The 27,702-nt window shown below is 45.3% G+C and overlaps 1 protein-coding gene across 1 annotated transcript in view; it reads left to right on the top strand.

Moving 5' to 3' along the window:
- LOC146074096 (solute carrier family 22 member 4-like) overlaps positions 1–27,702 on the top strand; it is a 99,021-nt gene that overhangs the window by 12,175 nt on the left and 59,144 nt on the right. The window contains exon 2 of the mRNA XM_083181838.1: positions 20,565–20,668. Coding sequence (XP_083037964.1) covers positions 20,565–20,668 — 104 coding nt within the window. The remainder of the gene's footprint in view (positions 1–20,564; positions 20,669–27,702) is intronic.

Below are 27,702 nucleotides of genomic sequence, written 5' to 3' on the forward strand. Positions count from 1 at the left end.
TCGTGGGGGTCCACGACCCCCATAGAGGGAGAATAAACCGCAGCGTGGCGAGCACAGCGACCCCGCAAGGGGCTTCATTGTGCTCCCCATGCTGTGCAGTCGAGATTCCGACGTCTGACTAATGACTGTCGGAATCCAGACTGTCGGGTAATTATACCACACCCAAGTGGATGAGGGGGGAGTGGAGGACTGGTAGATCTTATAGTGTATGTGTATACGTGTACGGGGCTTTACATGTATTCAGAACATAAAAATACATTACAATCCACATAAAATGATAAAAACCAAGAAGAAGAAAGACATTTATTTAAAATGTCATCATTAGAGTTATCTGGAGCTGTTGAGGGCATGGGTAAGGGAGATGATGCCCTGGATATAGGACTGGCTGTAGTTTTCATGAAGACTCCTGTTTGTTTAGTCTGCTTTGTCATTTTATTTTTCCTAAGTTTCTCAATAACATAATATTGTACCATTCAACATACCCTCTAGTTGTAACCTACACATGTGGCACCGCGCCCTCTAGTGCCCGTTTAGTGCACCAAGTTGCACAAGCGGGCTGGGATGCCAGGCTGACGGCCAATATAATGTGATTGGCCTCTGGTGTGACTATGAAGAACAATCTTGCACAACCACAACAATCATGTTGTATTGTGCAATATCGTACAACACTGAATTAGGCCCATTGTCCTCTATGTGACAGTTGGGAGTTATTCACAAAAAATTGTAACAAGTACTGACTAAAAGAAAACACTTCCTTTAGTAAGTATGTAAATGTAATGTTACCAATCAGTTAGGAAGTATTGCACATTTCCACTTTTGCACTGTCCTACATTAAAAATTCGGTACTTATGTAGTATGTGGGCGCCCGATTTTGAAATCGGAACAATCGCATCGCATCCGACCAAATCGCATGCGATGCGATCGACCCGATTTTCCATAGGATTCAATGTAAAAATGGTCCTGTTCATTTCCCTTCTATTCAAGTGGGCATGGAGTTGGATATAAACCTGTGGCGAGCAAAGCGAGCCACCGAGCCCGAAGCGTGGCGAGCGGACGCAGATTATTTAAAATGTATTCCATGTCACCAAAATAATCTGCGTCCGCTCGCCACACTTGGCCGAGCCCGAAGCGTGGCGAGCGGACGCGGATTATTTTGGTGACATGGAATACGTTTTAAATAATCTGCGTCCCCTCGTGGGGCTCGCCACGCTTCGGGCTCGCTTTGCTCGCCACAGGTTTATATCCAACTCCATGCCCACTTGGATAGTAGGGAAATGAACAAGACCATTTTTACAATGAATCCTATGGAAAATCGGGTCCATCGAATCACATCGCATGCGATTTGGTTGCATGCGATGCGATCATCGCATCGCATCTGATTGTATGCCTTAAGTTAAGGCATACAATCAAAAAATCAGGTGCCCAGATACTACATAAGTACCAAAAATTCAATTAAAATAAAATAAAAAACTAGAAAAAGTTGTGCAAATGTATATATTACATTACTCTTAAATGTACCAAAGTAACTTATTTTATGTGAAAAATCCGTGAAATGGATTTGCAGCATTACCATTACCATTGAGAGACCAAGGGGTTGATGTATCAAGCCATGAAGAGTGGAGGTTACCCATAGCAACAAATAAAGTTTGATTTAGCATTTATCAAGTTCATTCTAGAGGCTGGCTGCTATAGGCAACTTCTCCATGCTTTTCACTGCTTGATACATCAACTCCAAAACACCTGGTCATCAGTGGACAGCCACTAGAGGAGCTATGGCTTCTGCACCAAGGCAGCATCGGTGTAAAGGGAGGGCCCATGCTCCAATTCATAGCCCCCTGGCCTCACAGCCTCTTACTGACTACCCCCCTTTTTTTTCTCCCTGCATGCTGTCTTCCAGCTGCAGCTCCAGCATGACCAAGATGGCGCTGCAATTTGGCTGCCTAGGAACTGTGACACTCAGCCATATGTAACCCTGTGTCTCCCGTTTTGTACACTGCATAGCAACCTGTAACTGTACTGTCTCTGCATATTTGTTACCTACCTGGCTGTTGCAATGACCAGTGGCGCCGCTGATGGCTGCCTAGGCGCTGTGCAGCTCGGCGGGCACGTGTTCCCCGCATGTAATGTCTCCCCCCCCCCCCCCCCCCCCTTCCATCCCTGGTTGATGCTGCACTGTAATCCACAAAAAAATCCTATTGTGCGCAAGCATACATGGCCAATAAAGTTGATTCGATTCTATATTGTATGGTGTAACTATAATTTTTGTGTCCATCTGCAATGGTATTTCAGTGGTGCTTACACATAATGCCCTCCGTAGGGTCATTTACGCAATGCGCCCCTCCCCTGTAGTGCCATATACGCAGTGCCCCCCCCCACCGTGCCATATATGTTGTGCGCCCCCACTACAGTGCCATGTACGTAGTGCCCTCCTCACAGTGCCATGTACATAGTGCCATGTACGTAGTGCTCCGCCATAGTGCCATGTACGTAGTGCTCCGCCATTGTGCCATATACGTAATGCCCGTAGTACCGTGTACATAGTGCTCCGCCACAGTGCCATATACGTAGTGCTCCGCCACAGTGCCATATACGTAATGCCCCCGTAGTACTCCAGGTAATACCACCTCTACGGATCTCCTTATGTTCTACAGTATGTTGTGATTTGCCAGTGGGGATGTGTGGTGGGGTGTTAGTGCAGCTCTGTTTGAGGTCACCCTACTGAAGGGTGACACCCAGGTGTGGGCTGCATCCCCCTAGTTACGCCACTGGATCTATGTGTGTGGAGACTACTCTCCTAACCTACCAGAATGTCTTGAAGATTTCTGAATTTATAGGAGATCTCTCGGGATTAAGTAAATAATCTTACCCATCCTTTAGTGAAGTTGGCAGTGATGGTGGAAATTGTGTCATTAAGGTTCCACCTCCCATTGCAAAATGACATTAATTGCAGCACTTTTCATTTCCTATGATGAGACACATGCTGCACAGTTACCTTTTTGGACCCCCCTCCTTCCAAAATCTCTTTGAAGGCAGTCCCATAGGCTACAAACTCACCATTTATACAGATGTTATCTCATAGCCGGGGACCGGCTCACAGTGATTATTAATGAGCAGGTCCCCGCTCCAGCGCTTTTGGGGATAGCTGCGCTGGCAGCATAAGTAATGAGCTGGAACCCGCTCATTTATATTCGCTGCAAGCCGGGTCCTGCTCATGGCAGTGGGCAGGGGGCTGTCAGGCGAAGTGCCTGTTTTGATATTTTGCAAGAATGCTTTCCAAAGGAGATTGTCAGCGGCCTGGAGTATGCTGCCATTGATGATATCCTCCTATTAGGCTGCATGTATGGACCACAGAGGGTGTGGTTTATGACCTGCAGAAGTGCGCATATATGGATTTATTTACTAAAATGGGAGTTCTTTTAAAGATGCTATGTTTTTATGGGCCACCAATCCGAATCTACTTGTTTAACTAAAAATCCTCCATAAAATGACATTGGGGGGATGCTCTAACATCCGTGCCCCCTTATCGCCCCCCATCGCCTACATAATTATCGCATATGCTCTAACATATGCGATAATTATGGCAAAGGACAGCTCTTGAGTTAATAGATGTCCTTTGCGGTGAGACAGCGGGTCCCATCGAGTCCTGGCGGGTCCCCCCTCCCTCCCTTACACGACCCTGCTGTGCCGGGCTCTCCTCCTCCCTGCACCCGGAAGAGGATCATAGTGCAGAGAGGAGGAGGTCACAGGTACGGGCAGCACAACACTGTGCTGCTCGGACACAGGTGAGGTGGGGTCGATGTGGAGCAGCAGGGGTTGGTGCGGGGCGGCGGTGGGTCGCGGTAGAAGCCCATAGGCATCTATGGGGCTTCGCCAGATTTTTCTGGCGATGCCCCCATCGTGATAACCCGGCGGGGGATGCTTAGAGCATCCCAAAATGCTGTAAAAACCCAGATAATGGGTTTTTTAAACACATTTTTAGTTTAGAGAATCTCCCCCATTGTGTGTGTACAGTTGAAATTACAATTTCATCAGAGGTACATGATGATACAGCTAATTTAGGTACTTATGTATTATCTGGGCTCCCAGCTTGCAAACCCATTCATACTAGAGTCACCACCCGGCATAATGCCGGGTAGGTGACGCCATCGGGAGGTGGGGTCAGGGAGGTCCTGGGAGATGAAAGCATCTCCCAGCATCGGCTTTTGCACTGTAGAGACCAGGTCGCATCGACCCTGGTTACCAGTTTACACTACACAGTGACCCAGGTTAAACATGTGTTCAACACTGGTTGCTACCTGGGTAGAAATGCCGGGTCTCACGACCTGGGTTATTTCTACAGGGAGCGTTTCCACCTAAAATCCTGGGTTTTGCGCGCTCCTGTGCAAAAACCCGGGATATTTAGGCTAGTGGAAAAGGGGTATAAATCTGCTCCTATGATTTTAAGATTTTTGTGATTCCCTGTAATGTAAATGTTAAAAATTACTTGAGACACGGAGTGGTGGATTCAATTAGATGCAATCTGGCTTGTCCTGCGAGTAATTACATGCATATGTCCTACTCAGTAGCTTCCAATTTATGGTGTTGCCAACCACATAGAGGGCTACATACAAAAATCTGAAGGTTGAGGGCGGGATAATTGTCTCATTAAGGGAAGTTGATGGGCAGTTGCTGTCATTTCCACACGTTCTTACCCTGCAGTGTTCCGCAAATATGCATTTCAGTAGTCTGGTATTTCTGGCCACATACATATTGTTTTAGGTTATCGCATTGTAATAATTATATAAAAGTCACAATTTATAAAGCATTTTATATACATATTTTAATACACAATATATTGTGTCCTGTATATGCTTACACATTCCAACATTTTGAAGTTGAGGACTTCAGTTTTCATTTTTCATCTTCATCAAAAAGGGTTGGAATCGTTTAGTCGACCATAACTAGGTCGACATGGGTCTAGGTCGACATGGGTCTAGGTCGACACTAGCATTAGGTCGACATGGGGTTTTTCACACTTTTTTTTACCCGAATGTCAAACATGGACACCGTTTGAAGTGCAACACATCGCTCACTTTGCTCGCAATGCTTCAGGCATGGTGCCTCACTACGCTCGGCACACTATTTTATTTTCCCACCACGCCCTAGTGGATGGTAGGGCATGAAATACCACCTGTCGACACATGTCGGCTCAAAAAACAGTGAAAACCCCCATGTCGACCTTTTGACTGGCGTCCTAACGCTAGTTTCTACTATTGTAAAGCGCAACGGAATCTGCTGCGCTATATAAGAACCTGTAAATAAATAAATAAATAAATACTGTCGACATGATGTCATGTCGACCTGTGTTATTGTAGACCTAATGACAGTATCCCATCAAAATCACATAGGATTGATAGATCAACCCCTACGATCGATAGTGATGCATGGACCTTCTAAGTCAGAATCACCTAGCAAAATAAACTGTGCTGGCAATGCAATTTTGATTAGATCACAGACTATCATAGTCACCACCAGACAAAATTGCCAGTCCACTAGCAAAAATCGCATCGTGTACAGTCTTTAGTTTGACTCAAAAGGTTTTTTTTTTTAAGCTGGAGCTAATGTTTTTGTTTTTTATTCCGGTACTTGTTTACTAGAACGGCACCCACGATTTCCATCGTATGGGCTCCTTAAAATCTCATCACATCGCATCCCCTGGAATATTGCGGCATGCGATGCGATGCAATTTGATTTTTAATTGTACAAGCACTCATGCCCTGAGATGTGATGGGTGCTTACAATGAGATGTAACCCCCAGTATCCACTCCATCCCGAAGCGTGGCGAGCAGCGGCGGTATGCATCCTCCGACCTTATCATACCCCCACTATCCACGTCGGCGTGGAGTTGATTTTAGATAGTGTGGCGAGCGCAAAGCATGGCGAGCTGAAGCGGAAAACGAGCCCGAAGCATGGCGAGCGGACATGGATTACTTTACATGTATTCCGCGTCCCCTCGCGGGGCTCGCTGCACTCACCGCGCTTCGGGCTAGTATTCCGCGGGGCTCGCCACACTTTGGGCTCCCTGCGCTCGCCACACTATCTACTCTGACGTGGATAGTGGGGGTATGAAAAGGTCAGAGGACGCGTACTGCTGTGCTCGCCACACTTCGGGATGGCGTGGATACTGGTGGTTACATCTCATTGTAAGCACCCATCACATCTCATGGCATGGGTGCTTGTACAATTAAAAATCGCATTGCATCGCATCCCATTTGCTGGCATGCGATGCTATGCGATATTTAATTGTACAAGCATTGCACCGCACACCACGATGCCATGCGATGGGTGCCGTGCTAGGAAACAAGTACCTTTTTTTATTCCTTCTATAAATCACCAGCGATACACCTGGGGTGCAAGATCTCTATCCTGCTTTAAATACTACGGTGGAAGTTACCAAAAAGGTCCAGGTGTCCACCTCTTTCCAATTGTCTTGGAATGTCTCTCTTACTAATTAGTTAATTGATTGATTACCTAGTACCCTCCCACTAGCTGGATTGATAAGGGTATATAAACCCACCAGCACCAGTTACACCTTGAGAAAGCTCCCCAGAGGAGCAAAACGCGTTGGATGGCCTCCTTGAGGAGACTGATCTCTTCTCACTCTGCCTTACCCGCTTTTCCATTTGAGCAACCGAACCAGTCTCTGAAGACCCACGTGCTGCCTCTATCCTGGGAATCCATCTTTCCCAGAGGATCCCATTCCCATCTTCCAGCTACAGATCAGAAGGAGGTTCTGCATCCTTCATACAGCCTCAGTGTAGGACAAATACTAAATCAGTACTGCAGCAGATTTAACCAGTGAGGCCAAATAGAAACGGCTCATACAGGCAACGTAAGCCCAACTGGACCTCCTTTTTTTTCCCTAAGATACGGTACCGTATGGACTTGAGATCTTAGTCACCACTTTTTAATAGCAAAATTGTTGCACTAATCAATTTTAACCAATTCATATATTGTTTGTATTAATTTTGTTCTTAATTTGTGTTTTTTAGGTACAGTACTTGTTTCCTAGCAACAATATAAAGTTGTATGACATCTCATCGCATCGCATTGCATATGGCATGCAATGCGATTTTAAATTGTATAAGCCCCTATACGATTTTTAATTGTATAAGCACCCTAATGGGTGCTTAGAATGTTAAATGCACCCCCACGCCACCCCCACTATGAACGCCAACCCGAAGCGTGGCGAGTGCAGCGGTACGCGTCCTCCGACCTTTTCATATCCCCACTATCCACGTCGGCGTGGAGTTGATTTTATATAGTGTGGCGAGCCACCGAGCCCGAAGCGTGGCAAGCGGACGCGTAATACATGTAAAGTAATACGCGTCCCCTCGCGGGGCCCCCTGCGCTCGCTGCGCTTGCCACACTATATATAAAATCAACTCCACGCCAACGTGGATAGTGGGGGTATGAAAAGGTCGGAGGACGCGTACGCTCTCCACGCTTCGGGTTGGCGTTGATAGTGGGGGTGGCGTTGGGGGTGCTTTTAACAAAGTAAGCACCCATTACAGTGCTTATACCATTAATTATCTTATAGGGGGCACATTTAACATTGAAAACACCCATTAGGGTGCTTATACAATTTTAAATCGTATACCATTGCGATGGTATACAATTTAAAATTGTATAATATCGGCTGCCATCGCGTAACATCGCATCGCATACCATCGTATGCCTTATGGTCTGTGATGCGATGGGCACCATGCTAGGAAACATTTACAGTTTTTTATTTATTCATTTTATTGTAGAAATAAATGTAGTATTGGTACTAGCATCTTGTACAAATCATCGAATTGTTTATTCACCTTTAGCGCAGTCACCTACAGTATCTTCCTACCTGTATCTTTTGTTGGCGTGACATCCCCTTATTTTTGTGCAGTGCTTCACAAAACCGTTCTACACCCTGCGCCTCTATCAGATCACTTGTTATCAGCCTCCCTCCTTTTCATGAAGCTGTTACCTGAAGAAAGTCACCCAGGATTGAAAAAAGAATATACATGCAGATGGAGTAGCTCTCGTTAGAATCGCCAGCCACCAGGAGGGGCACGAGATGCTCGCTCTCCCCGTGTTGACGGAGCCCTCCCCCGCTGCAGACGGGCAGGGATTCCGCCATTCGCCTCCGAGTGAAGGGCACGCACGTGTGTGTGAGACGCTCGTGCATCCCCGCAGATGAAGCACCTCTCCACCAGCGATCGCTAGCTGGCGATTCCCTGGACTGGCTGAGAGGTGCTACATCTGTAGTCTTGGTACCATTGGTATCTGCCATTTCCTTGCTAGTCCATGTGTTAAACCTAAACCTGGTGGTATTTGATTTAGAAAAACACTTTTTCTCCTGATTCCGCAGAGACTAATGCTGTTACACATGGTGAGATTTTGTGTTCGATTTTGACTATATAGTCAAAATTGAATGGTTTTCAGCCTCATTAGATGCCCATGCGATCTCGATGTGCGCTCCTGTTTAGTGTAAATCGAACAGTAGAATAAACTGTGCAGGCAAAACTATATAGTACAGATCTGTAGTATAGTCAAATCAAATGCATTTTGCATAACATTCGATTCGATCCCAATCAAATCGGAATCGAATTGCCAGCAAAATCGCACTGTGTACACACCATTACTATGGAAGAAGTCAGACCTTTCCCCAGTGTATGCAGGTTATGACACTAAGCTGCACTGCTATGATCTTGCTAGTATGGAAAGGGCTGCACAATAACAGTCATACTGGGAATGTGAAAAGTACAGTATCTGAGGAAGATACTATGACTTCAGTAGGAATCTTACCTCCCCTAACCTTTCGTTCCTCTGATCTTTTTTTAGTTGCTTTATATTTCTCTGACAGTCTGTGGCTGTGGGGCAATGTAAAGCCTTGATCTCATCCCCAATAATCAAAGTGCTGACACTTCCAAAAATTCCACACCCTTTACAATTATTTGTGAGTTTCTTACAACATAGCATGTTATTTGTCCAGTAGCACATGTCTGAGCAGAAACCGTTTTCAATCTTTTGTTGCATGAGAGCTAAGGCTGGTACCTTAGTGTTCATACAGATTTTCTCAAAGCATTTTGTAGCTATTTATGGGTATCATATATTCAGTATAGTGAGTTTATACTGTTTGGGAAATGATGCCATACTACAGGTGTCACATTTGAGGAGTGCTACTATGTTCTCAGAGGCAGATGTTCAGCCAAAACCCATTTAGCTATAGTACACTCTGAAAATCCATGTGAACAGGATCCAGGGTGATACTGGGAGATGTTCATTTAAGACCTAAGCATTGCTAGGTTATAGCATTTTATGTTTTAAGACCCCCATACACGATCTGATTTGGGCATGATTTCAACCGATACGGATGAATCGGGCCATGAAATTGGCCCAAGTTGCATGTTTTCACATCCCCCTCCGATCCGATGCGCAGTCCCGTGCGCATCGAATCGGAGTCGGGCAGTTGGACTGGCTGCACATAAGATTTCCTAAATCCGTGCGGAGGACGGCTGAGCCGGGCAGACTCAGCGGCGGCAGATGCTGGGGAGCTGCAGGGGGGAGGGGGGGAGCCAGGCATGGTAAGCTGTCAAATAGGCAGTGGGCAGGAGACAGAGGCAGCGCGTGGAGGGACACCGGTGAACCGACGAGGGAGCTGGGCAGGAGGATCAGGGACTCACTCTGCAAGGGAAAAAAAAAACAATACAAATGAATGGGCAGCCCATTCATTTGTATTGTTTTTTTTTTTTCCTTGCAGAGTTATGTCTACTGCCCGGCTCTCCAGCCCCCCCCCCCCCAACCCGCTGCCTATTTCACAGCTTACCATGTCCGGTTCCCCAGTGTCCCTCACCCGCTGATTCTGCCCGGCTCTCCCCCTGCCCGTATCTCCCATTGCAGCTCCCCGGGAGTTGCATATGATAAATCGCATGGCGATTTATCATATGCAAAACTTGGCACATAAAGTGCCTAATCATGTGCGAACCCTCCCGGGGAGCTGCCGGGGAAACTCTAAGATCAGTGAAGGTTAATATGATGCCCTTTATGAGCCACATGTGCACCCTCCAATCTTTGGAGGGGCCGCACACATTCTTAATGTAAACTACAGTTTACTAAAAGAAAAAAACCCCGGCAATCTGTAATAACATTTTAGTATCAAATAAAAAGTGTTATTAGAAACTAATCTTAAAATTTAGTGTGACTTCTGGGTGGGCAGATTTGTTATCTGTTTTTAAAGTTTGGTGTAATGCTGGAACCGGCACAACACTATTCTACGGAGAGGTTTCTATTGGACAGTCTTATGTGTTTTTAATCTGCTCTGTGACCCTACTATGCTGCACTCTCTGGGCCAGATGCACTAAGCTTTAAAAGTGATAAATTGGAGAGTTATAAACAATCCACCAATCAGCTCCTGCCTGACATTTTTTCAAACACAGGACAGTAGTCAATGCTCCCGATTCCCCGTTTTTTTTCGGCATTTAATAGGGTGACAGGGAGGGCTGGCAGCAAATGCTGCAGCCCTCCGGAACCCTGTGAATGTGCAGCGAATCCTAAACCGGATTCGCTGCACATGGAGAAAAAACCCATTGAATACTCCCCACAGTCTGTGACATGGCAGGTAGCAGCTGATTGGCTGGTTATTTATCGCTCTCCAATTTATCACTTTTGAAGCTTAGTGCATCTGGCCCTCTGGCTCTTATTCAATAACAATCGGTAGTTCACTGTAAGACATGCAGCTGAATAATGCTGCTTTCACACCGCAAAACCTGCTCAGACCGGGTATTTAAAACGTTTTTTTAAACGGGTCAGAACAAGTTTAACCCCTTTCACACCGCATGTAAATACCTGTTCTAAAGCAGGTTTGCGGTGTGAAAGCAACAGTGAAAAGTGGTAAAGCCCCCCCCCCCCCCTTCCAATGCTCAGAGAGACAGATCGACCCAGGCAGCAGCAGCAGCGCAGGGTGTGCTGATGATGAGAGGGACGGAGAGCAGCCAGCGGTGCAGCTGATGTTGAGCGGGCAGGGGGGCGCATGGTGAGGTGATGGGGGGGCATCACCTCACCATGCGCCCCCCTGCCCGCTCTCCATCAGCTGCACCGCTGGCTGCTCTCCGTCCCTCTCATCATCAGCACACCCTGCGCTGCTGCTGCCTGTGTCGGACTATCTCAGCGCCGTCTCTCCCACCCACACAGAGGGCGAGGAGGCAGCGGGACATCCACATCATGCTCCCGCTGCCTGCACTCCGCTGCTGCCCCGCTCCTGAACCGGTGAGACAGGGCAGACAGCCACCCGCACCCCAGCCAGAGCCGCCCGTCCCCACTCACCTCCTCGGTGCAGGACTGCGCCGCCAGCAGTAGCAGCAGCCCCTGCTCTCACCCCGGGCAGGGCAGGACACAGTGCCCCGGTGGACACTTGCAAGGACCCCCTGCCCCAAGCGCGACCATTCCCTTCCCTGCGCTGGGGGGGGGGGGGGGGGGTAGAATACTGTTTCAGACCCAACACCAAATAAACAGGTCTGAAACGGGTAGGACCCTCCATATTTACAGTTTCCCAAAAAAACACGTTTTTTGGGAAACGGTAAAATCACTCAGCACCTTTCAGACCGCACACATTACTGTTTTGAAACTGTAAAAAAACGGCAATACAGGTTGAGTATCCCCTATCCGAAATGCTCGGGACCACGAGCATTCCGGATAGGGGAATTTTCCGTTTTTTGGAATAAATTGTTTTAGCCATACTTACCTGTCCCCTGATGGTGTCCGGTGGTCCCTCGGCGTCCACTCAGTCCCCGGGCGTCCACAGCAGACCTCCGGCATCTTCTCCGGGTCTCCAGCGGACCCAGGATTGCATTGCGCGAGTGTGCGCGCGCACCGGTGACGTCACCGGCGCGCGCACACTCACGCAATGCATTCCTGGGACCGCTGGAGACCCTGGAGAAGATGCTGGAGGCCTGCTGTGGACGCCCTGGGACTTGGTAAGTATGAAAAGAGGGTTAGGGGGGTTAAAAAAAAAAAAAGATTCGAATGATTCCAAAAACCACGGTTTTTGGAATAATTCGGATAAGAGATGCACGGATACGGGATACTCAACCTGTATAACGGTTAATATGTGCGGTCTGAAAGGGGCATAAGTTAAAAGGTTGACTAGTGAAGGCCTGGGGTGTTTAAAGGCTCCCTCAGTGATGCCTTTAAGCCAGGGTTGAGGAACCTTTTTTGTGCCAAGGGCCGTCTGTATGGGAAAAAATCCTTCGGGGGCCATATATAAAAATTTCTCTTACAAATTGTCCTGCTGCAGCCGTTTCACGCTCTGGCGGCTGCCACTGAATAGGACTGACAGTCTCTGGCTGCTGTTAATTAAGAGGAATCTCGCAAGAACTACCAACTTCTTGCGAGAATTCCCCTGTACTTGACTCCTGGCAAAGAGTGGGAGGGCCACTCACATCAGCTACGGGGGCCGCATACGGCCCCAGGGCCTGAGGTTCCCCACCCCTGCTTTAAGCCATTATTATTACATTTCATATCTGCATTTTTTGTTTTCAACATTATGTTATAAAGATGTGTATTTAATGTGCCAAATTCACATTACGTTACACTCAAGAATTGTTCCAGTCACCACTTTTCTATTTTCTTATATTGTAAATCAGCTTTTTGATACATTGTATATAATCTCCAAATAATAGTTAGGATATTTAATTATGACTTTGGGCCAGATTCTCTAAGCTTCAAAAGTGATAAAATGGAGAGATAAACAGCCAGCCAATGAGCTCGTGCCTGACATTTTTCAAACACAGTCTGGGCCATGGCAGGTAGGAGCTAATTGGCTGGCTGTTTATCACTCTCCATTTTATCACTTTTGAAGCTTAGAGAATCTGGCCCTTTAATTGGTTACCTGTGACTGCGCATGGGACGAGATTATGCTGAACATCTGTGACCACCATAAATGCACCTAATACAAAAGTGTAAGGAGGTTTGATGTCGACATATCATTCAGATATCATTTTACCTGGCTCCTCGCTGCTAGTTTTGGTTTGGGTGCAGCCTCGGGTGAGATACCGCCACTGAAAATAACTATTAATAAATTGACAATAAATGTTTAGTTTAGTTTGTGCTATGTGGGGAGCACATTCATGTAGCCCAGGGATGGGGAACTTCTGGACCATCCCAGCATGCCCTGCTACAGTTTTGCTATTTGGCCATGCTAAAACTTTAGCTGGGCATGCTGGCACATGTAGTTTAATAATGGCTGTAGGGTCGAAGGTTCCTTTTCCCTGGTGTAGGCATATACCTCTCACTTAATTGTTTTTGTCCTGCAATAGCTGTTTACTGATGTTCACAGGCATTTGGCATCGTCATGACCATAGTAATTTTCACACTAAGGCCATTATATATTATATTATATTGCTTTTATTTCTTGTTTGTTTTTTAAACAGAGCTGTATGAGCGCATCTTATTTTATGTTACTGTATTGCATTTACAAAAAAATACAGAAAATTGCACTTATCCGTGTTTTAGCTATTGGTATTTTTACATAAATAGTGCTTCCTTTCTGGTTTACCCCTATAATTATTCTACCATTTATAGAGATAGTCTTTGTTTTTATTATAAAAGCCCCAAAAACTTTGCTTAAGATTAACACCCAACATTATAGGGCCCATTTATCAAGCAATATTTGCGGCTAAATCCCCGAAAACACACATTTTCGGGGGTTAACCGCAAATATTAACTATCCCCCTAATGTATCACAGGGGACCGCAGCAGGAATCTCTGATCCCTGCTGCGATCCCCCCTGCAGAGCCGCCGGCCGCATCCCCCATAGCTTTCTATGGGGGATGCGAAGCTGCCCGATGTATCAACATCGGGCAGCACTTGGCTATCGCCATTCACCAAATTTCTACTACAAAGTAAATTCAGAAAACAAACAGTGATGGATCTGGATCCGGTTTTCAAATACCAATAGGCCCATCTGCTTACTGTCCTGAGGCTTGGCCGTGCAGGGGCAGCTGTCCCTATGTGGTGTGGGTCGGCTGGTGCGTGTTTAGCAGGTGAATCCAGACTTGCTAAACACACTTTGGATGACTCGCTCCACACTGGACAGGAACCCCTTCACTGAGGTGGGCTTGACAAGTACCCCTCTAGAGGAGCCCAAAGATAACCTGTTAAGAGTTCATCCGCTATACGCCATGTGATTACAGTATGCTCTCATATCAGCAAGGGATCCTGACCTACAGTATTGGTACTTTTTTCTTTCCTAAATACTATGAGACTGGTCAAAGAAACCTTTATGTGCACGTGATCACCGACCCTTATGTGAGTAGGGTATGCCCATCTCGATTGGTTTCCCCTCTAAAATTTTTCATCTGTATATGACGGATTACCCAGAATTATTATTTTTTTATATATATTTTATGAATACTGCGTTCTGATGAGACCATTTCTTCTGGGAAAATACATATGTCTATTAAGATTTATAAAGCTTGAAATCTGAATCCAGCTCCATCATCACTGTTTGTTTTCCTGAGTAAGGACAATGTCATTTTTGCTCCAGTACAATGATGGCACACGGTGGGGTAGATTTATTATCCGGCGCTGTGGGGCATTTGCACTATCCGCCTGCGCTAAAGCAGAGGATAGCGCTTCACTACATCTATTAAACCCGCTGTCCAGGTACTTTAACGGCGGCGGTGTAAGGCAGGAGGCATAGCGCAGCTACGATATTTCATGCTGCGCGCCTGCCTCCTGCCTAATTTATGAACGGTCAGCATCATTGACCGTTCCGCCGCCTGCAGCTATTGACTTCGACAGCAGCAGGCGGCGAAGCCTTATGCCCACAGCAGGGACAGCGCTGTCCCTGCTGCTGGCTCTGAGCTGTGCTGGGGATCTCGTGAGAGTAGCGAGATCCCGCACATGCGCAGTCAGCCGGGGGGGGGGGGGGGGGGGGGGGCGACGCATCAGTATTAACTGATGCGCTGTCTCGCCAGAGGGGGGGGGGGGGGGTAGCGCTCCTCGCTTTGGCCGGCAAGATGTTGATACATCTTGTTGGTCTGCCCTCCTGCTTATGAGGCGCAGCAGGAACTGTTATAGTGGCGCGTTTACCCCTGTATCCCAGCTGGTAAGACAGGGGTGGACAATGAGCAGGGCATGCTGGGACTTTAGTTATACAGCAGCTATTATTGGCCACCCCTGTTATAAGGCAACATTTGAGTCTCCTCAGCAGAAGACTCCTATAGCTTCACTGACCTCTTCTGGCTGTAAGTAGGCACTACATAGAAAAGCATCTCAACAAAATAGAAGTCTACAAAGTTATGTAGTGTAGTATATAGTTTACAGTCATTAGGTCAAAAGCGAAAGGCCAATATGGAAAATGTCAACATGAGTTTTTCATGGTTTTTTTTGTGTTGGTGTCTACCTCTAAGCACAAATAACCCCAAATTAGTGCACCATATCCCCATGCTTTGTAAATGACAACCACTGAACTCGGACTTCATTATTTCCCGCCACATGTGGATGGTAGAAAAAAAAAACCCTCACGATCAACCTATTCATGTGTCCACCTTTTCCATGACCTGTTGTCTGTCAGACTTGAACTGGTGTGTGTCATCCAATTGACTGTTGACCTAGATATTGTCTGTCAGCCATCCAGATACCAAGTTTATGTATAACTTTTTTCTCTTTGTATTCACTACTTTCATGGCTATTTTCAGTGTTTTTTCATCAGGATTTAGGGCATTATTCAGACCTGATTGCTGCTGTGCAAATTTGCAGAGGTCTGCGATCAGATAGTGGACACCCCACCAGATTGAAAAACTGTCCTGCGGAAGTCTGCAAATGACTAGCAAATATATTGCAGATAAGCAATTAGCTGCAAATCCATTTGCAACTCACACACCATCTACTGGTTTATGCGTAACCCTGACAGAGACAGACTGATCAAGGCCAGAGCTGATGTCACACATCCATTAAAATGCCTGAGCACGCCTGCGGTTTTCCTGACAGTTACCACCTCCAAATGCTGAATCCCTTTCAGTCAAGTTGCGAGGGGGATGCAGAAAAAGTACTTGCTGATTTATGTCTGTCTGACCTCACACATTAGTGCTACGATCTGTACGCATACTTAGTTTGATAATCGATCGTCTTGCGAAACAGGTGTGAATGACCCCCTTAGGACGGTATTCAAAGACTAATAGTGTGTACATACGGTTCGATATGGCTTCCGATGTTGACGATATCGCCAACATCGGAAGCCATATCGCATACTGATTGTATGCATTGTAAGGGCTTCCTAGCCCGATGCGCGCTCCCGTTTAAGGAGAGATCGGAGGGGAGATAGAGTGGGCAGCACACTCTAGCACAAATCGCAAGCATATCGCATGCATCGTATGTGCCTTGCGATATGCTTAAGATGCGATGTGCTATACGATTTCCAGGGCCCTGTCAGTCATCCTGTTGTTAAGGTGCGTACACACGTACAGATTTTCTGTCTGATCTATCTGGTGGGAACAAAAACCTGGAAATGTATGGGAGCAACTGACAATCAAAAATTTCCACCCAAATGCAGGAAAACAGAAAAAATATATATGCTTTGATAAATTTGTTATATCAGAACGATTAAACAATTTGTCTGACTGATCACTGTCTGTTTTCAAGTGTTTGGGAACAATTTTTTGATTGTCAGTTGCTCCCATACATTTCCAGGTTTTTGTTCCCACCTGATAGATCAGACAGAAAATCTGTACGTGTGTACGCACCTATAAGTCAAAATCGCTTAGTCAAAATCTTAAGCAAATCTTAAGGCACAAAGGAAATCGCATAGTAAATCAAATAGGAAATCGCATAGCAAATTGTATGGTAAAAAGTCAAAATCTTAAGCATAGCTGAAGGCATATCTTAAGGAGTAGAGGAAAAAAAAAAAAAAAAAGGGAAAAGTAAAAATCGGACAAAACATCGAATCGTACATCGGATCGCACAGAACATCGAACCGTGTGTACACACTCTAAGGGTGATTGCTTTGTTGGGGCTATCCAGTTTACCCTGTAAACTACTTCAGGCAGGGAAAAACAAATCCCTAGAAGCAGACACGCAAAATATGCCTGCGGACAGTGAAAAACAAAAGGTTTCATTGAACCTGTGTGTTTTCGGGTGGATTTTTTTTAGGTGCACCTAATTGGATTCCCCCCTTCAAAAGGGAGTATTCAATGTGTTTTTTCATGATGTGCAGCGGATCCTGTTTAGGATTTGCTGCACATTCGCAGGGTTCCGGAGGGCTGCATCATTCGCTGCCAGCCTTCCCTGTCACCCTATTCAATGCCACAGGGGCTCGCTGCCCCTGATGGCAAATTTTAACCCCTGTGGGGATTGCGGCAGGCAGGGAGATGTAAGCCTCCCTGCCTGCCCCAAAATTTGTGGGGGAGAAGGAGGGCTCCCAGAGACACAGTTTTAAAAGCAAGCATATGGCGATTTTATAAAATCAGTTTAGTAAAAAACCCTGTATAATATTTTTTTAAATGAGGAGCTATTAATCTCTGATTTAAGGTTCAGGGAAAAAAAGGTTTTTGGATTAAATATTTCACACTAGAAAAAAGTAGAACTGAATGTCATTTGTAAAACCATTATTGATTTACTCTCAGGGACAACATAATTAAACACTTATTTTGCTGTTTCTCGGTTCCTTACTTTTGCACTCATTGATACTCAGGGTTTTTACATTAAGTATATCATCATAATGAGTCTTGTTGTAACTAGTGGTTCAGTTAATAATTTATACAGTCAATTATTTGCTGAAAGAAAATACAAGTACTTTTGTGACTTGTATAGTTGGTAGTCCTCAGTTAGTTCAAACTTGCTGACACGTTATCCGCCAAACTGCCTCATCTGGAGGCTTAAAAAAACACAAAACGCTTACAATGGAGAATGGGTTTAAATCTCTGAATTACAAGCGATTAATCCCAAAATGCTGCGCAGCATTGCACAAGCCAGTGCTGAGTAGCATTGACTGGCTATATCCTGATAGTGGTAGCGTACATCAGGATTAATAACATATTGTATTAATTAATCATTTTACTGTGCCCTTATTTTTATATGTATTTATGATTGTGCTAACTTTATGTAATTCTCTCTCTCTGTCTCTGTCTCTCTCTATCTAATCTATATCTCATTTGTGTTATAATTTTTTATTAATGCATTTGTCACTTTAATATTTACTATTAGTATTTGCTTCCATAATTAATATTAATAAGCGTTATGCCCAAATTATCCTAGATATTGACCCCCCAAATCTTGTGTACTGTAGTGGGAAAAATTACACTTCTTATTTTTCTTGACGTTCTTACCTACTCCATAATCCACAGAGTACAAACAAAAATACGCTGTAGCAGTGCAACGGACCACTTCTTGGGGCATTTTCCGATGCAATTTAGTTAAGCTTGTCAAGCCCGCCTATTTTATTGATTGGCAGCAAATCAGGAATAGTCTTTCATGAAAGCTTGATCTTCAGTAGCTTGCTCTTTGTTAAAGTAGGTGGGCTTGACAATCTTAAGATAATAAAGGATGTGAATATATTAGTAAAATACTAAATACTATTCAATGTGTAAATGGGGGCATAGGAAACACTTAAATTACTTGCTGTACGTGCTCACTGTTTTTTTCCCCCAACCCCATATACTCACCTAAGAAAAGGTAATTTTGTTCACTATGGCAGCCAATATAGCTACAATTCCAACTTTTCGTCTTACTTTGGGAGCTGTGGTTTTGGTGGATTAACCTGCTTTTTAAATTTATCACATACCATGTCCGCTCAATGTGGGCCCCGAAGTGTCATGTTAGTGCTCTAGTGTTTTCTCAAAGCCTCAAGTGCACCTAAATTGTCATGTTTTGGGGAAGCAGGTGTGTTAATTACTAACCCAGCAAAACCGATTAAGGGAGGGATGCTCTAACATCCGCGGCTACTGCATCCATAATAAATGCATACGCACTAACAAATGCGATAATAAACACAAAGGACAGCTCTTGAAGAGCTGACCATTTGCAATTCGGCGCTATCTCTAGTCTTCCAGGTCTGAGACCCTAGAGTATCTCTGCACATGAGACCTTAAATTGTTTAAACCTAAAACAATTATTTTATGAAAAATTTGGTCCCTAAGCTTTAAGGCCATGTAAATTCTACCACAATTGGACGCAAATTGATTATTTTAAGTTGACCTTGCAAAGCATAAATGTAATTTGTTTTGTCATGTTTGCAATCCTGTTGCATGAACATGTGTATGACTAAGGGATACAATTTTACATGTTAAAGTAACTTTGTCATCTACCATCCTACCAAATTTCATGAAAATCTGAGATGGTCTGGTTGAAAAAGTTACTTTTTTGTGATAATTTGGTATGGAATGACACACCAACGGAAAAAGAAGGCCTTTCATCTAGTAGATGGATTAGGGGTTGATTAAATTGCAGCTTACCATGCTGGTGATGTGGGAGAGCTTGTGATTGGCCACAACGACGCTTCTCCTGAATTTACAGGAACTTTTTTTTTTATGTGTATATCAATGGGGTGTGTGTGTGTGTGGGGGGGGGGGGGGGTGTGGCAGTCTAGGGGCCTAATTCATATGTGGTTTTTTTCGCAGCCTAGCATGCAGGCCCGACTTGTACATATCCGTTCACATGCAGCTGCACAGAGGAGAACTCATTTGATGGTTACTTACCATCAAATGATTTCTCCTACTGTACCCATTGCTCACAGCTGCTGCGTAACCCAGATTTCACTCGGCGGCTGTCCGTGTGGTCCCCTAGTATATGGACCGTGCACAGGTCGTATTCTTGATGACTGACAGGCAAGGGGTGTTCCAGGTTGGACCCCCGGTATTTCATGGGCATGTCCCAGCAAACGCAGGCATCCACCCCAAAATCACATAGACCAAGTGAAATCTGGGTTACGCAGCAGCTGCGAGCACTGGGTACAGTAGGAGAAATCATTTAATGGGAAGTAAACGTCCAGTTTATTGATGTTTGGATGGCCTGCTGATCTGAATCGGGCCCTAGGTGCGATGCAGGAATGCATCTTCGAATGCTGCCCGTACCGTACCTAAATGATTTAGGGTGAGATGTACTAAGCCTTGAAAAGTGATAAAATGGAGAGTGATAAAAAACCAGCCAATCAGCTCTTAACTTTCATTTTTCGAACCCAGCCTGTGACATGGCAGGTAGGAGCTGATTGGCTGGTGGTTTATCATTCTCCATTTTATCACTTTTTGCAGCTTAGTACATCTGGCCCTTACACAACACTTTTGTTGGTAAGCTGCTCAATCAGAGGTGTGTCACTCAGGTGACAAAAGGGAGGGGTAATTCTGGCTAGGAAAAAACATTTGGTATCCCAATTGCACACTGAGTGAAACATAACTACAAAATGTAGTTATGTTTCACTCAGTGTGCAATTTGGGATACCAAATGTTTACATCTGACCCTTAACCTGCAGAATAAAAGCTTTTCTATATCTTTACCTACTGCTGTAATTTCCTGGATGCTGTGTATTATAGTAAAGATGGCCTTTTGTATTACAGTGGAATATAGTCTGTGACGATGACTGGAAGGGGCCCCTAACAACGTCTTTGTTTTTTGCCGGTGTCCTCCTGGGCTCCTTTATTTCCGGACAGCTCTCAGACAGGTAATGGGCTTACATCTTACTCCTCATGTATTGTACGTGTGTGGCAGTATAAAACCGTCATCATGAATCATTTGGCTAATGCTTCCCACAGCATATATTAGGATACCCATAAATGCAGCTATCTGTACCATTTCACTACTCACTTGTATTCATCAGTCCCTCACTATTTTAGGGATACGTTTGTAAGGTTAACAAGCATTGGGTCAACACCATTAGGTCGACATGGATGTAGGTCAACACAATCATTAGGTTGACATGGGCAAGGTCAACAGTCAAAAGGTCGACATGGGTTTTTTGAGCCGACATGTGACGACAGGTGGTATTTCATGCCCTAGCATCTACTAGAGCGGGGTGGGACAATAAAATAGTGTGCTGAGCATAGTGAGGCACCGTGCCCAAAGCATGGCGAGCGCAGTCAGCTATGTGAAGGGAAGTGGTGCTGCGTTTCAGTGTCTATGTCGACTGTGTCAACATTCAAGTAAAAAAACTGTGAAAAACCCCATGTCAACCTTGCCCATGTCAACCTAATGCGTGTGTCTACCTAATATGTCGACTTACACCCATACCAACCTAGACCCATGTCGACCTTTCTGCATGTCGACCTAATGCTGTCGACCCAATGCATGCCGACCTAACTGCTGTAGACCTAATGATCCATACCCCTATTTTATTTCTTGAACATTGTTACCAATTTACAGTTGTGCCAGATGTACCAACTTAGATATGTTTCTAGTCTAGACAATAAATGAAATACATGTTTTACACTTGTTCACTAAATATATATTTTTTTCATTTATCTGTTTTTATTGAAAAAAGTATTGAAGTACATGAATTATGTAATATTAACATCAACAATCAAACTATCATAAGAACAGTATGAACAAAGATAAATGGGGCTACATAATAAAAATAATGTATTCTTTACAGCAAACCTATTGCAAAATGAGAACAAAATATGTAGGTGGGAGGCGGAGGGTTAAAAAACAAGTGGGTAACTGATGCAAGAGGAAAGGCGGTCAGGCACAGGGGGTTGGAGATGAGTGAGACCATAGCAGAAGATGTGTGGGAGGTAATGGAGAGACATGTAGAAATCACAGCATGGGGCACCAATCCTATAGAGGAGACTAGCAGTACCTACTCATTGCCATGTGATATTAATTTTGTTCAATGATCAAAAAAAAAATCTTTTTTTTTTTTTTTTTGTTCACTCTTCTGTCTTATTATTTTTTTGTAGTCAAATATAATTTTGGTACTAAAATCAACACCATGCCAACATGGATAGTGGGGGTATGAGCGTACTTACTATAGTGGGCGCCCAACTAACATATAAGTACCATAATTTTTATTTGCTTATTGATTACCAATTCATTTAGTCTGTAATACTGTCATCTGATAACATCGTATGATCTGATTTACAGTACTGGCCTTATTAAAGAGATGTGCTTTGTTTATTGCCATTTCAAAACATACACTCTAATGGGAAAATATAAGTGCTCAACTTCAAATGGCAATAGCAACACAGTGTGCTTTAAGGGGGTGGGTGGGTGGCAAGGGGTGCCGATCACTGTCATGTGGTGCACTGCGCTGAGGGAACTTATACCGTTTGGCCATCGCCTGCATGTCTCTGTATGCAGTGATGCTTTTCTCCTCCAGCATCTTGATCCAGGTCTACTACAGCACTGAATGTAAAGTGTTTGTAAATGTGTATTAATTTATGAGACCACCCCACCTCCTGGAGGCAGCAGCTGGAACAACATCTCCCAGCAGCCCCTGTACCTTCCAAAAGACCCCTCCCCAGTAGAAAATGGAGGGGAGACCACCTGATAGGTATTTTGGGGCAGATGTATTAAGCTTTAACAAGAGATAAATCCAAGGGTTACAAGGAGAGATAAACATCCAGCCAATCAGCTCCTTACTGACTTTTGTCAAACACAGCCTGTAACATGGCAGTTAGCAGGTGATTGGCTGGACGTTTATCTCTCCTTATCACCCTTGCATTTATGTCTTGTTAAGACTTAATACATCTGTCCCAATGTATTTTTTTTCTTCACGCAAACGCAGGGTTTTTAGAACTAAAAATTGGGCACAATTGTGTTGGGCCCAGTTGAATTCCCCCTAATCTGTCATTTGTAGCCTAATTGAATTCTACTTTTTGGCCACAAGAATAAATCTCCTGCAAAGGGTGTTTTTAAGAGACACCTTCCCGCAGACGAGGGTTTACAAGATTTATTGGAAGGGGCCTGGAAAACCCCTGATAAAAGGCTTCAGATGCCTAAAAGATTTTTAAACCTGTACCCCATGCCTGAGGCGCATGCTGATCTCTGGGAAAAAAGTTCCAGTGGTAGATGCTTCTGTGGCATGCTTGTCAAAAGCCACTGTGCTACCAGTGCAGGGGAGAGCAGCCTTTAAGGACCCTGTAGATAAAAAGCTGGAGGGTAACCTCAAGGCAATTTTTGAAGGGGTGGGCTACACACTCCGCCCTTTGATTGCTTCAGCCTGGGTCTCTAAGGCCATGATTGTGTGGGCCAATGACATGTGCACTATTTTACATGCTGATCCTTGTGTGTTGTTACTACGGAGAGGCTTAAAGCAGCTGCAGAGTATGTGCTTGAGACTGAGGAGGAAGCTCTCAAAATGGCTGCCAGAGTTTCTACAGTGTCCGTCAATGCCAGGAGAGTGCTCTGGCTTAAAGCTTGGGAGGCGGATAACGAGTCTAAGAAGGCCTTAGAGGCATTGGCTTTTAAAGGAAAACTGTTGTTTGGTTCAGAACTAGAAGAAATTATTAAGCAGGCCACAGGTGGTAAAAGTACCTTCCTGCCGGCCCCTGCAGCCAAGCAGACATCAAGGTTTTCTGCCTTTAGGCCGTCCTTTCGGCCCTCCCCTAGAGGAGGTGCGTCCTTTCGAGGACAATCCTTTAGGGGAAAGTTTCAGTCCTCCAGGGGCAAGGCCCCAAAGTCTAAATTTGGTTCCTTTCATAAGAAACCAAACACCAAAGGAGAGGACAACCCCCCCGCATGACTACCAGGGGATTTGCCCGGCGGTGGTCAAGGTGGGGGGGCGTCTGTCACAGTTCAGGGACGCATGGGCATTGTTAGACCAGGATTCCTGGGTATTAGACATTATATCCCAGGGTTACAGAATTCCCTTCAAAGGTCTTCCTCCGAGAAGATTTATTCCCACATCACTACCAAAGGAGGCTCGGCTCCGTACAGCTCTCTTGGGAGCGGCTCACTCTCTTTTAGAGAAGGGTGTGGTGATCCCGGTCCCCAGAGCGGAGTGGAAAAAAGGCTTTTATTCCACTCTGTTTCTGGTGCCCAAACCAGACGGGTCTTTCAGACCGATTCTCAATTTAAAGTCATTGAATATCCATTTGTGGGTAGACCATTTCAAAATGGAGTCTCTACGGTCAGTGCTGCTAAGACCAGGGAGAATTTTTGGCGCCCATGGATGTCCAGGACGCATACCTTCATGTTCCTATCCATCCAGAACATCAGGCTCTATTGAGGTTTGCGATAGGAGACCTGCATTTGCAATTCCAGGCGTTGCCCTTTAGTCTGGCTACAGCGCCAAGGGTATTCACCAAGATAATGTCAGTAATGGTGGCGGTGCTTCGGCTGAGGGGAATCACTGTGATTCCATATTTGGACGACCTGCTGTTCAAAGCGGAGTCAGCAGAAAAGCTAAAGAGTCACTTGGCAGAAGCCATTGGGTTTTTGCAGGCTCACGGTTGGCTTTTAAATTTACAAAAGTCTCAGTTGGTGCCGTCACAGAGACTCCAGTTCCTGGGAGTTGTTCTGGATACCCATCTACATCGGGTATTCCTACCAGAGGCAAAGGCCAGGGACCTGGCTGCCTTGGTCCAGGAGATCCTCGGGTCTCGGAGCACATCAGTTTGGAGGTGTCTCAAGCTGCTGGGGAAGATGGTGGCGTCTTTCGAGATGTTACAGTTCGCCAGGTTCCACTCTCGAGTGTTCCAGTGGAACATTCTGACAGCCTGGTCGGGGAATACTCAGACCAGGAAGTCGGAACACATAGTGTTGTCTCCAGAAAATCGGTCTTCCCTGAAATGGTGGATGGAGGTGGATTCCCTTCAGTGGGGTCGGTCTCTGCAGTCCTGGAGCTGGCTGGTAGTCACTACCGACGCCAGTCTCAGGGGCTGGGCGGCAGTAGTCTTGGACCTGCGTCTGCAGGGCTTATGGACCTCGGAGGAGTCTGCCTTGCCGATCAATATCCTGGAACTGAGAGCTGTGTGGAAGGTGATTTCTCTGTCAGGAGAAAGATTACAGGGGCTCCCTTTAAGGATTCAGACCGACAACGCCACGGCTGTGGCGTATCTGAATCACCAGGGAGGCACACGCAGCAAGCTGGCTATGTGGGAGGTGTCCCGGATCTTCTTGTGGGCGGAACAGAATGTTCCAGCGTTATCAGCGATATTCATACCAGGGGTGGAGAATATAGAGGCCGACTTCCTGAGCAGGGAGGAGCTGCTGGAAGGAGAATGGAGCCTGAACCCACAAGTATTTCTTCAGATTACACTGAAATGGGGAACTCCGGATGTGGACCTGATGGCATCAAGGTTCAACCATCAGGTGCTCAGGTTCTATGCCAGGACAAGGGATCCACTGGCAGAAGCAGTGGATGCTATGACCATCCCCTGGGAGGGGAATCTACGAATCTATGTCTTTCCGCCAGTTCCAATGCTGGCAAGAGTTTTGAAAAAGGTACAGGTCCAGGCAATCCTGGTGATTTTAGTGGCCCCAGATTGGCCAAGGAGGTCCTGGTACTCGAGGCTTCAGAGATTGTCTGTGGACTCGGGGCGGCTACCTCTGAGGTCAGACCTTCTAAACCAAGGACCGTTCAACCATCTGGATTCAGCTCGGTTAAATTTGACGGCTTGGCTGTTGAAACCGCCATCTTGAAGAACAAAGGGTTCTCAGAGGCTGTGGTTAACACCATGATTAAAGCTAGAAAGTCAGTGTCTTCTGCAAATTATTATAGGGTCTGGAAGACCTATATTCGATGGTGTGAAAGGCAGAAGTCACACACATCGCGTTTTAGATTGGCTAAATTGCTTGAGTTTTTGCAGGATGACTTTTCCTCTGGGTTAAGCCTTCAGTCACTGAAAGTGCAGATATCGGCCTTGTCAATTTATTTCCAAAAAAGGATAGCATTGTTACCGGAAGTACAGACCTTCCTACAGGGGGTTTCTCGATTGAAACCTCCCTACAAGCAACCAGTAGCGCCATGGGATTTATCTCTGGTTCTGGAGTGCCTTCAAAAGGTGCCTTTTGAGCCGTTAAGGTCGGCTGGCCTTAAATTCCTTACATGGAAACTGGTGTTTTGTTGGCGGTGACGTCAGCAAAAAAAGTATCGGAGTTGGGAGCATTGTCCTGCAAGTCTCCCTTCCTTATATTTCATGATGATAGGGCTGTCCTTCGGACAGTACCCCAATTTTTACCAAAAGTAGTCTCTGCTTTTCATCTAAATCAGGAGATAGTTCTGCCTGTGTTTCAACCCCCAGAGGGTTCAAGAAAAAGGGACAAATTGAGGAATTTGGATGTTGTGCGCGCCTTGCGCATTTATGTGGACAGAGTAAAGAGTGTCAGGAAGTCTGATACTTTGCTAGTTTTGTATGATGTACACAAAATTGGTTGGCCTGCTTCTAAGCAGACCATTGCTAGGTGGTTGCGTTCTGTAATTGCTTTTGCATATACTAAAGTTGGTAGGCTTGTGCCGGCCAGGATTAATGCGCATACCACCAGGTCGGTCGCCACCTCTTGGGCGGTTCGACATGGGGCAACAGCTGAGCAGGTTTGCAGGGCTGCCACTTGGTCATCTGTTCATACCTTTGCCAAATTCTATAGGTTCCATGAGTTCGCGTCGGAGGACGCATCATTCGGGCGAGCAGTGATGAGAGCTGCAGACCTGAGCGTACCCACCCAAAAGACCGGCTCTGGAACGTCCCAATGTTGAGCTGTGTCACCAGGACCATTGAAAGAGAAAAAGGGATTTTTCTAAGAACTTACCGTTTAAATCCCTTTCTCTGATATGGTCCTGGTGACACAGCGATCCCTCCCTTACGCTCAGTAAGTATGCCAGGTTCATGATGTTTCATGTTATATATGGTTAAAAGATATTTTAAAATTGTGCATATAATATGTGCAGGCATTTGTACTGACTTAATGTATTCCAGTGGCTTTGAAAGATTGAACTGAGGAGTCTGGGATGCAGAAGGGAGGAGCCTACCCTCCAAAAGCTTTAGGATAGGTGCCTGGCTCCTACGGACCCTCCTACATCCCAATGTGAAGCTGTGTCACCAGGACCATATCAGAGAAAGGGATTCGAACGGTAAGTTCTTACAAAAATCCCTTTATTTGAACATTCATATCAGTTCCTGCCACAGTGGAGCTTACAATCTATACAATCTATATTCCCTACCACATGTGTACACACACACACACACACACACACACATATTATAGGGTAAATTTTGTTGGGAGCCAATTAACCTACCAGTCTATTTTTGGATTGTGGGAAGAAACTAAAGTACCCGGAGGAGAGAATACACCAACTCTGTACAGTTAGGACCATGGTGGGAATCAAGCCCATGACCTCACTGCTGTGAGGCAGTAATGCTAACCATTACACCATCCGTGCTGCCCCTAGTAGTGATATTGAGATTATTTAAAGTCAGTGTTTTTTCACAGAATCTCAAAGAACATTTCAGTGAAAACCCCATCAAAATTGGTTTAACAGCTCTCGAGTTTATCCCATACATAGATAGACAAACTAACAATTTATATGCATTGAAATTTGCATAGGTGATAATTTGCATTAAAATGTAAACGTTGAACTTATAGAGGCTTGGGAACCTCTACGTATTGCAAACTACAAGTGCCGTCCTATCTTGCTACATAGTGTGTGTGTGTGTGTGTGTGTGTGTGTGTATAACATACATGTCAAAAGGACATCTTGCTCCTCAGGAGGAAAGCATTATACATTAATTCTGATCATGCACAATATGGAGTAAACTG

The sequence above is a fragment of the Crinia signifera genome, chromosome 4, assembly GCF_055691185.1.
Source record: "Crinia signifera chromosome 4, ASM5569118v1, whole genome shotgun sequence".
Classification (NCBI taxonomy): domain Eukaryota; kingdom Metazoa; phylum Chordata; class Amphibia; order Anura; family Myobatrachidae; genus Crinia; species Crinia signifera.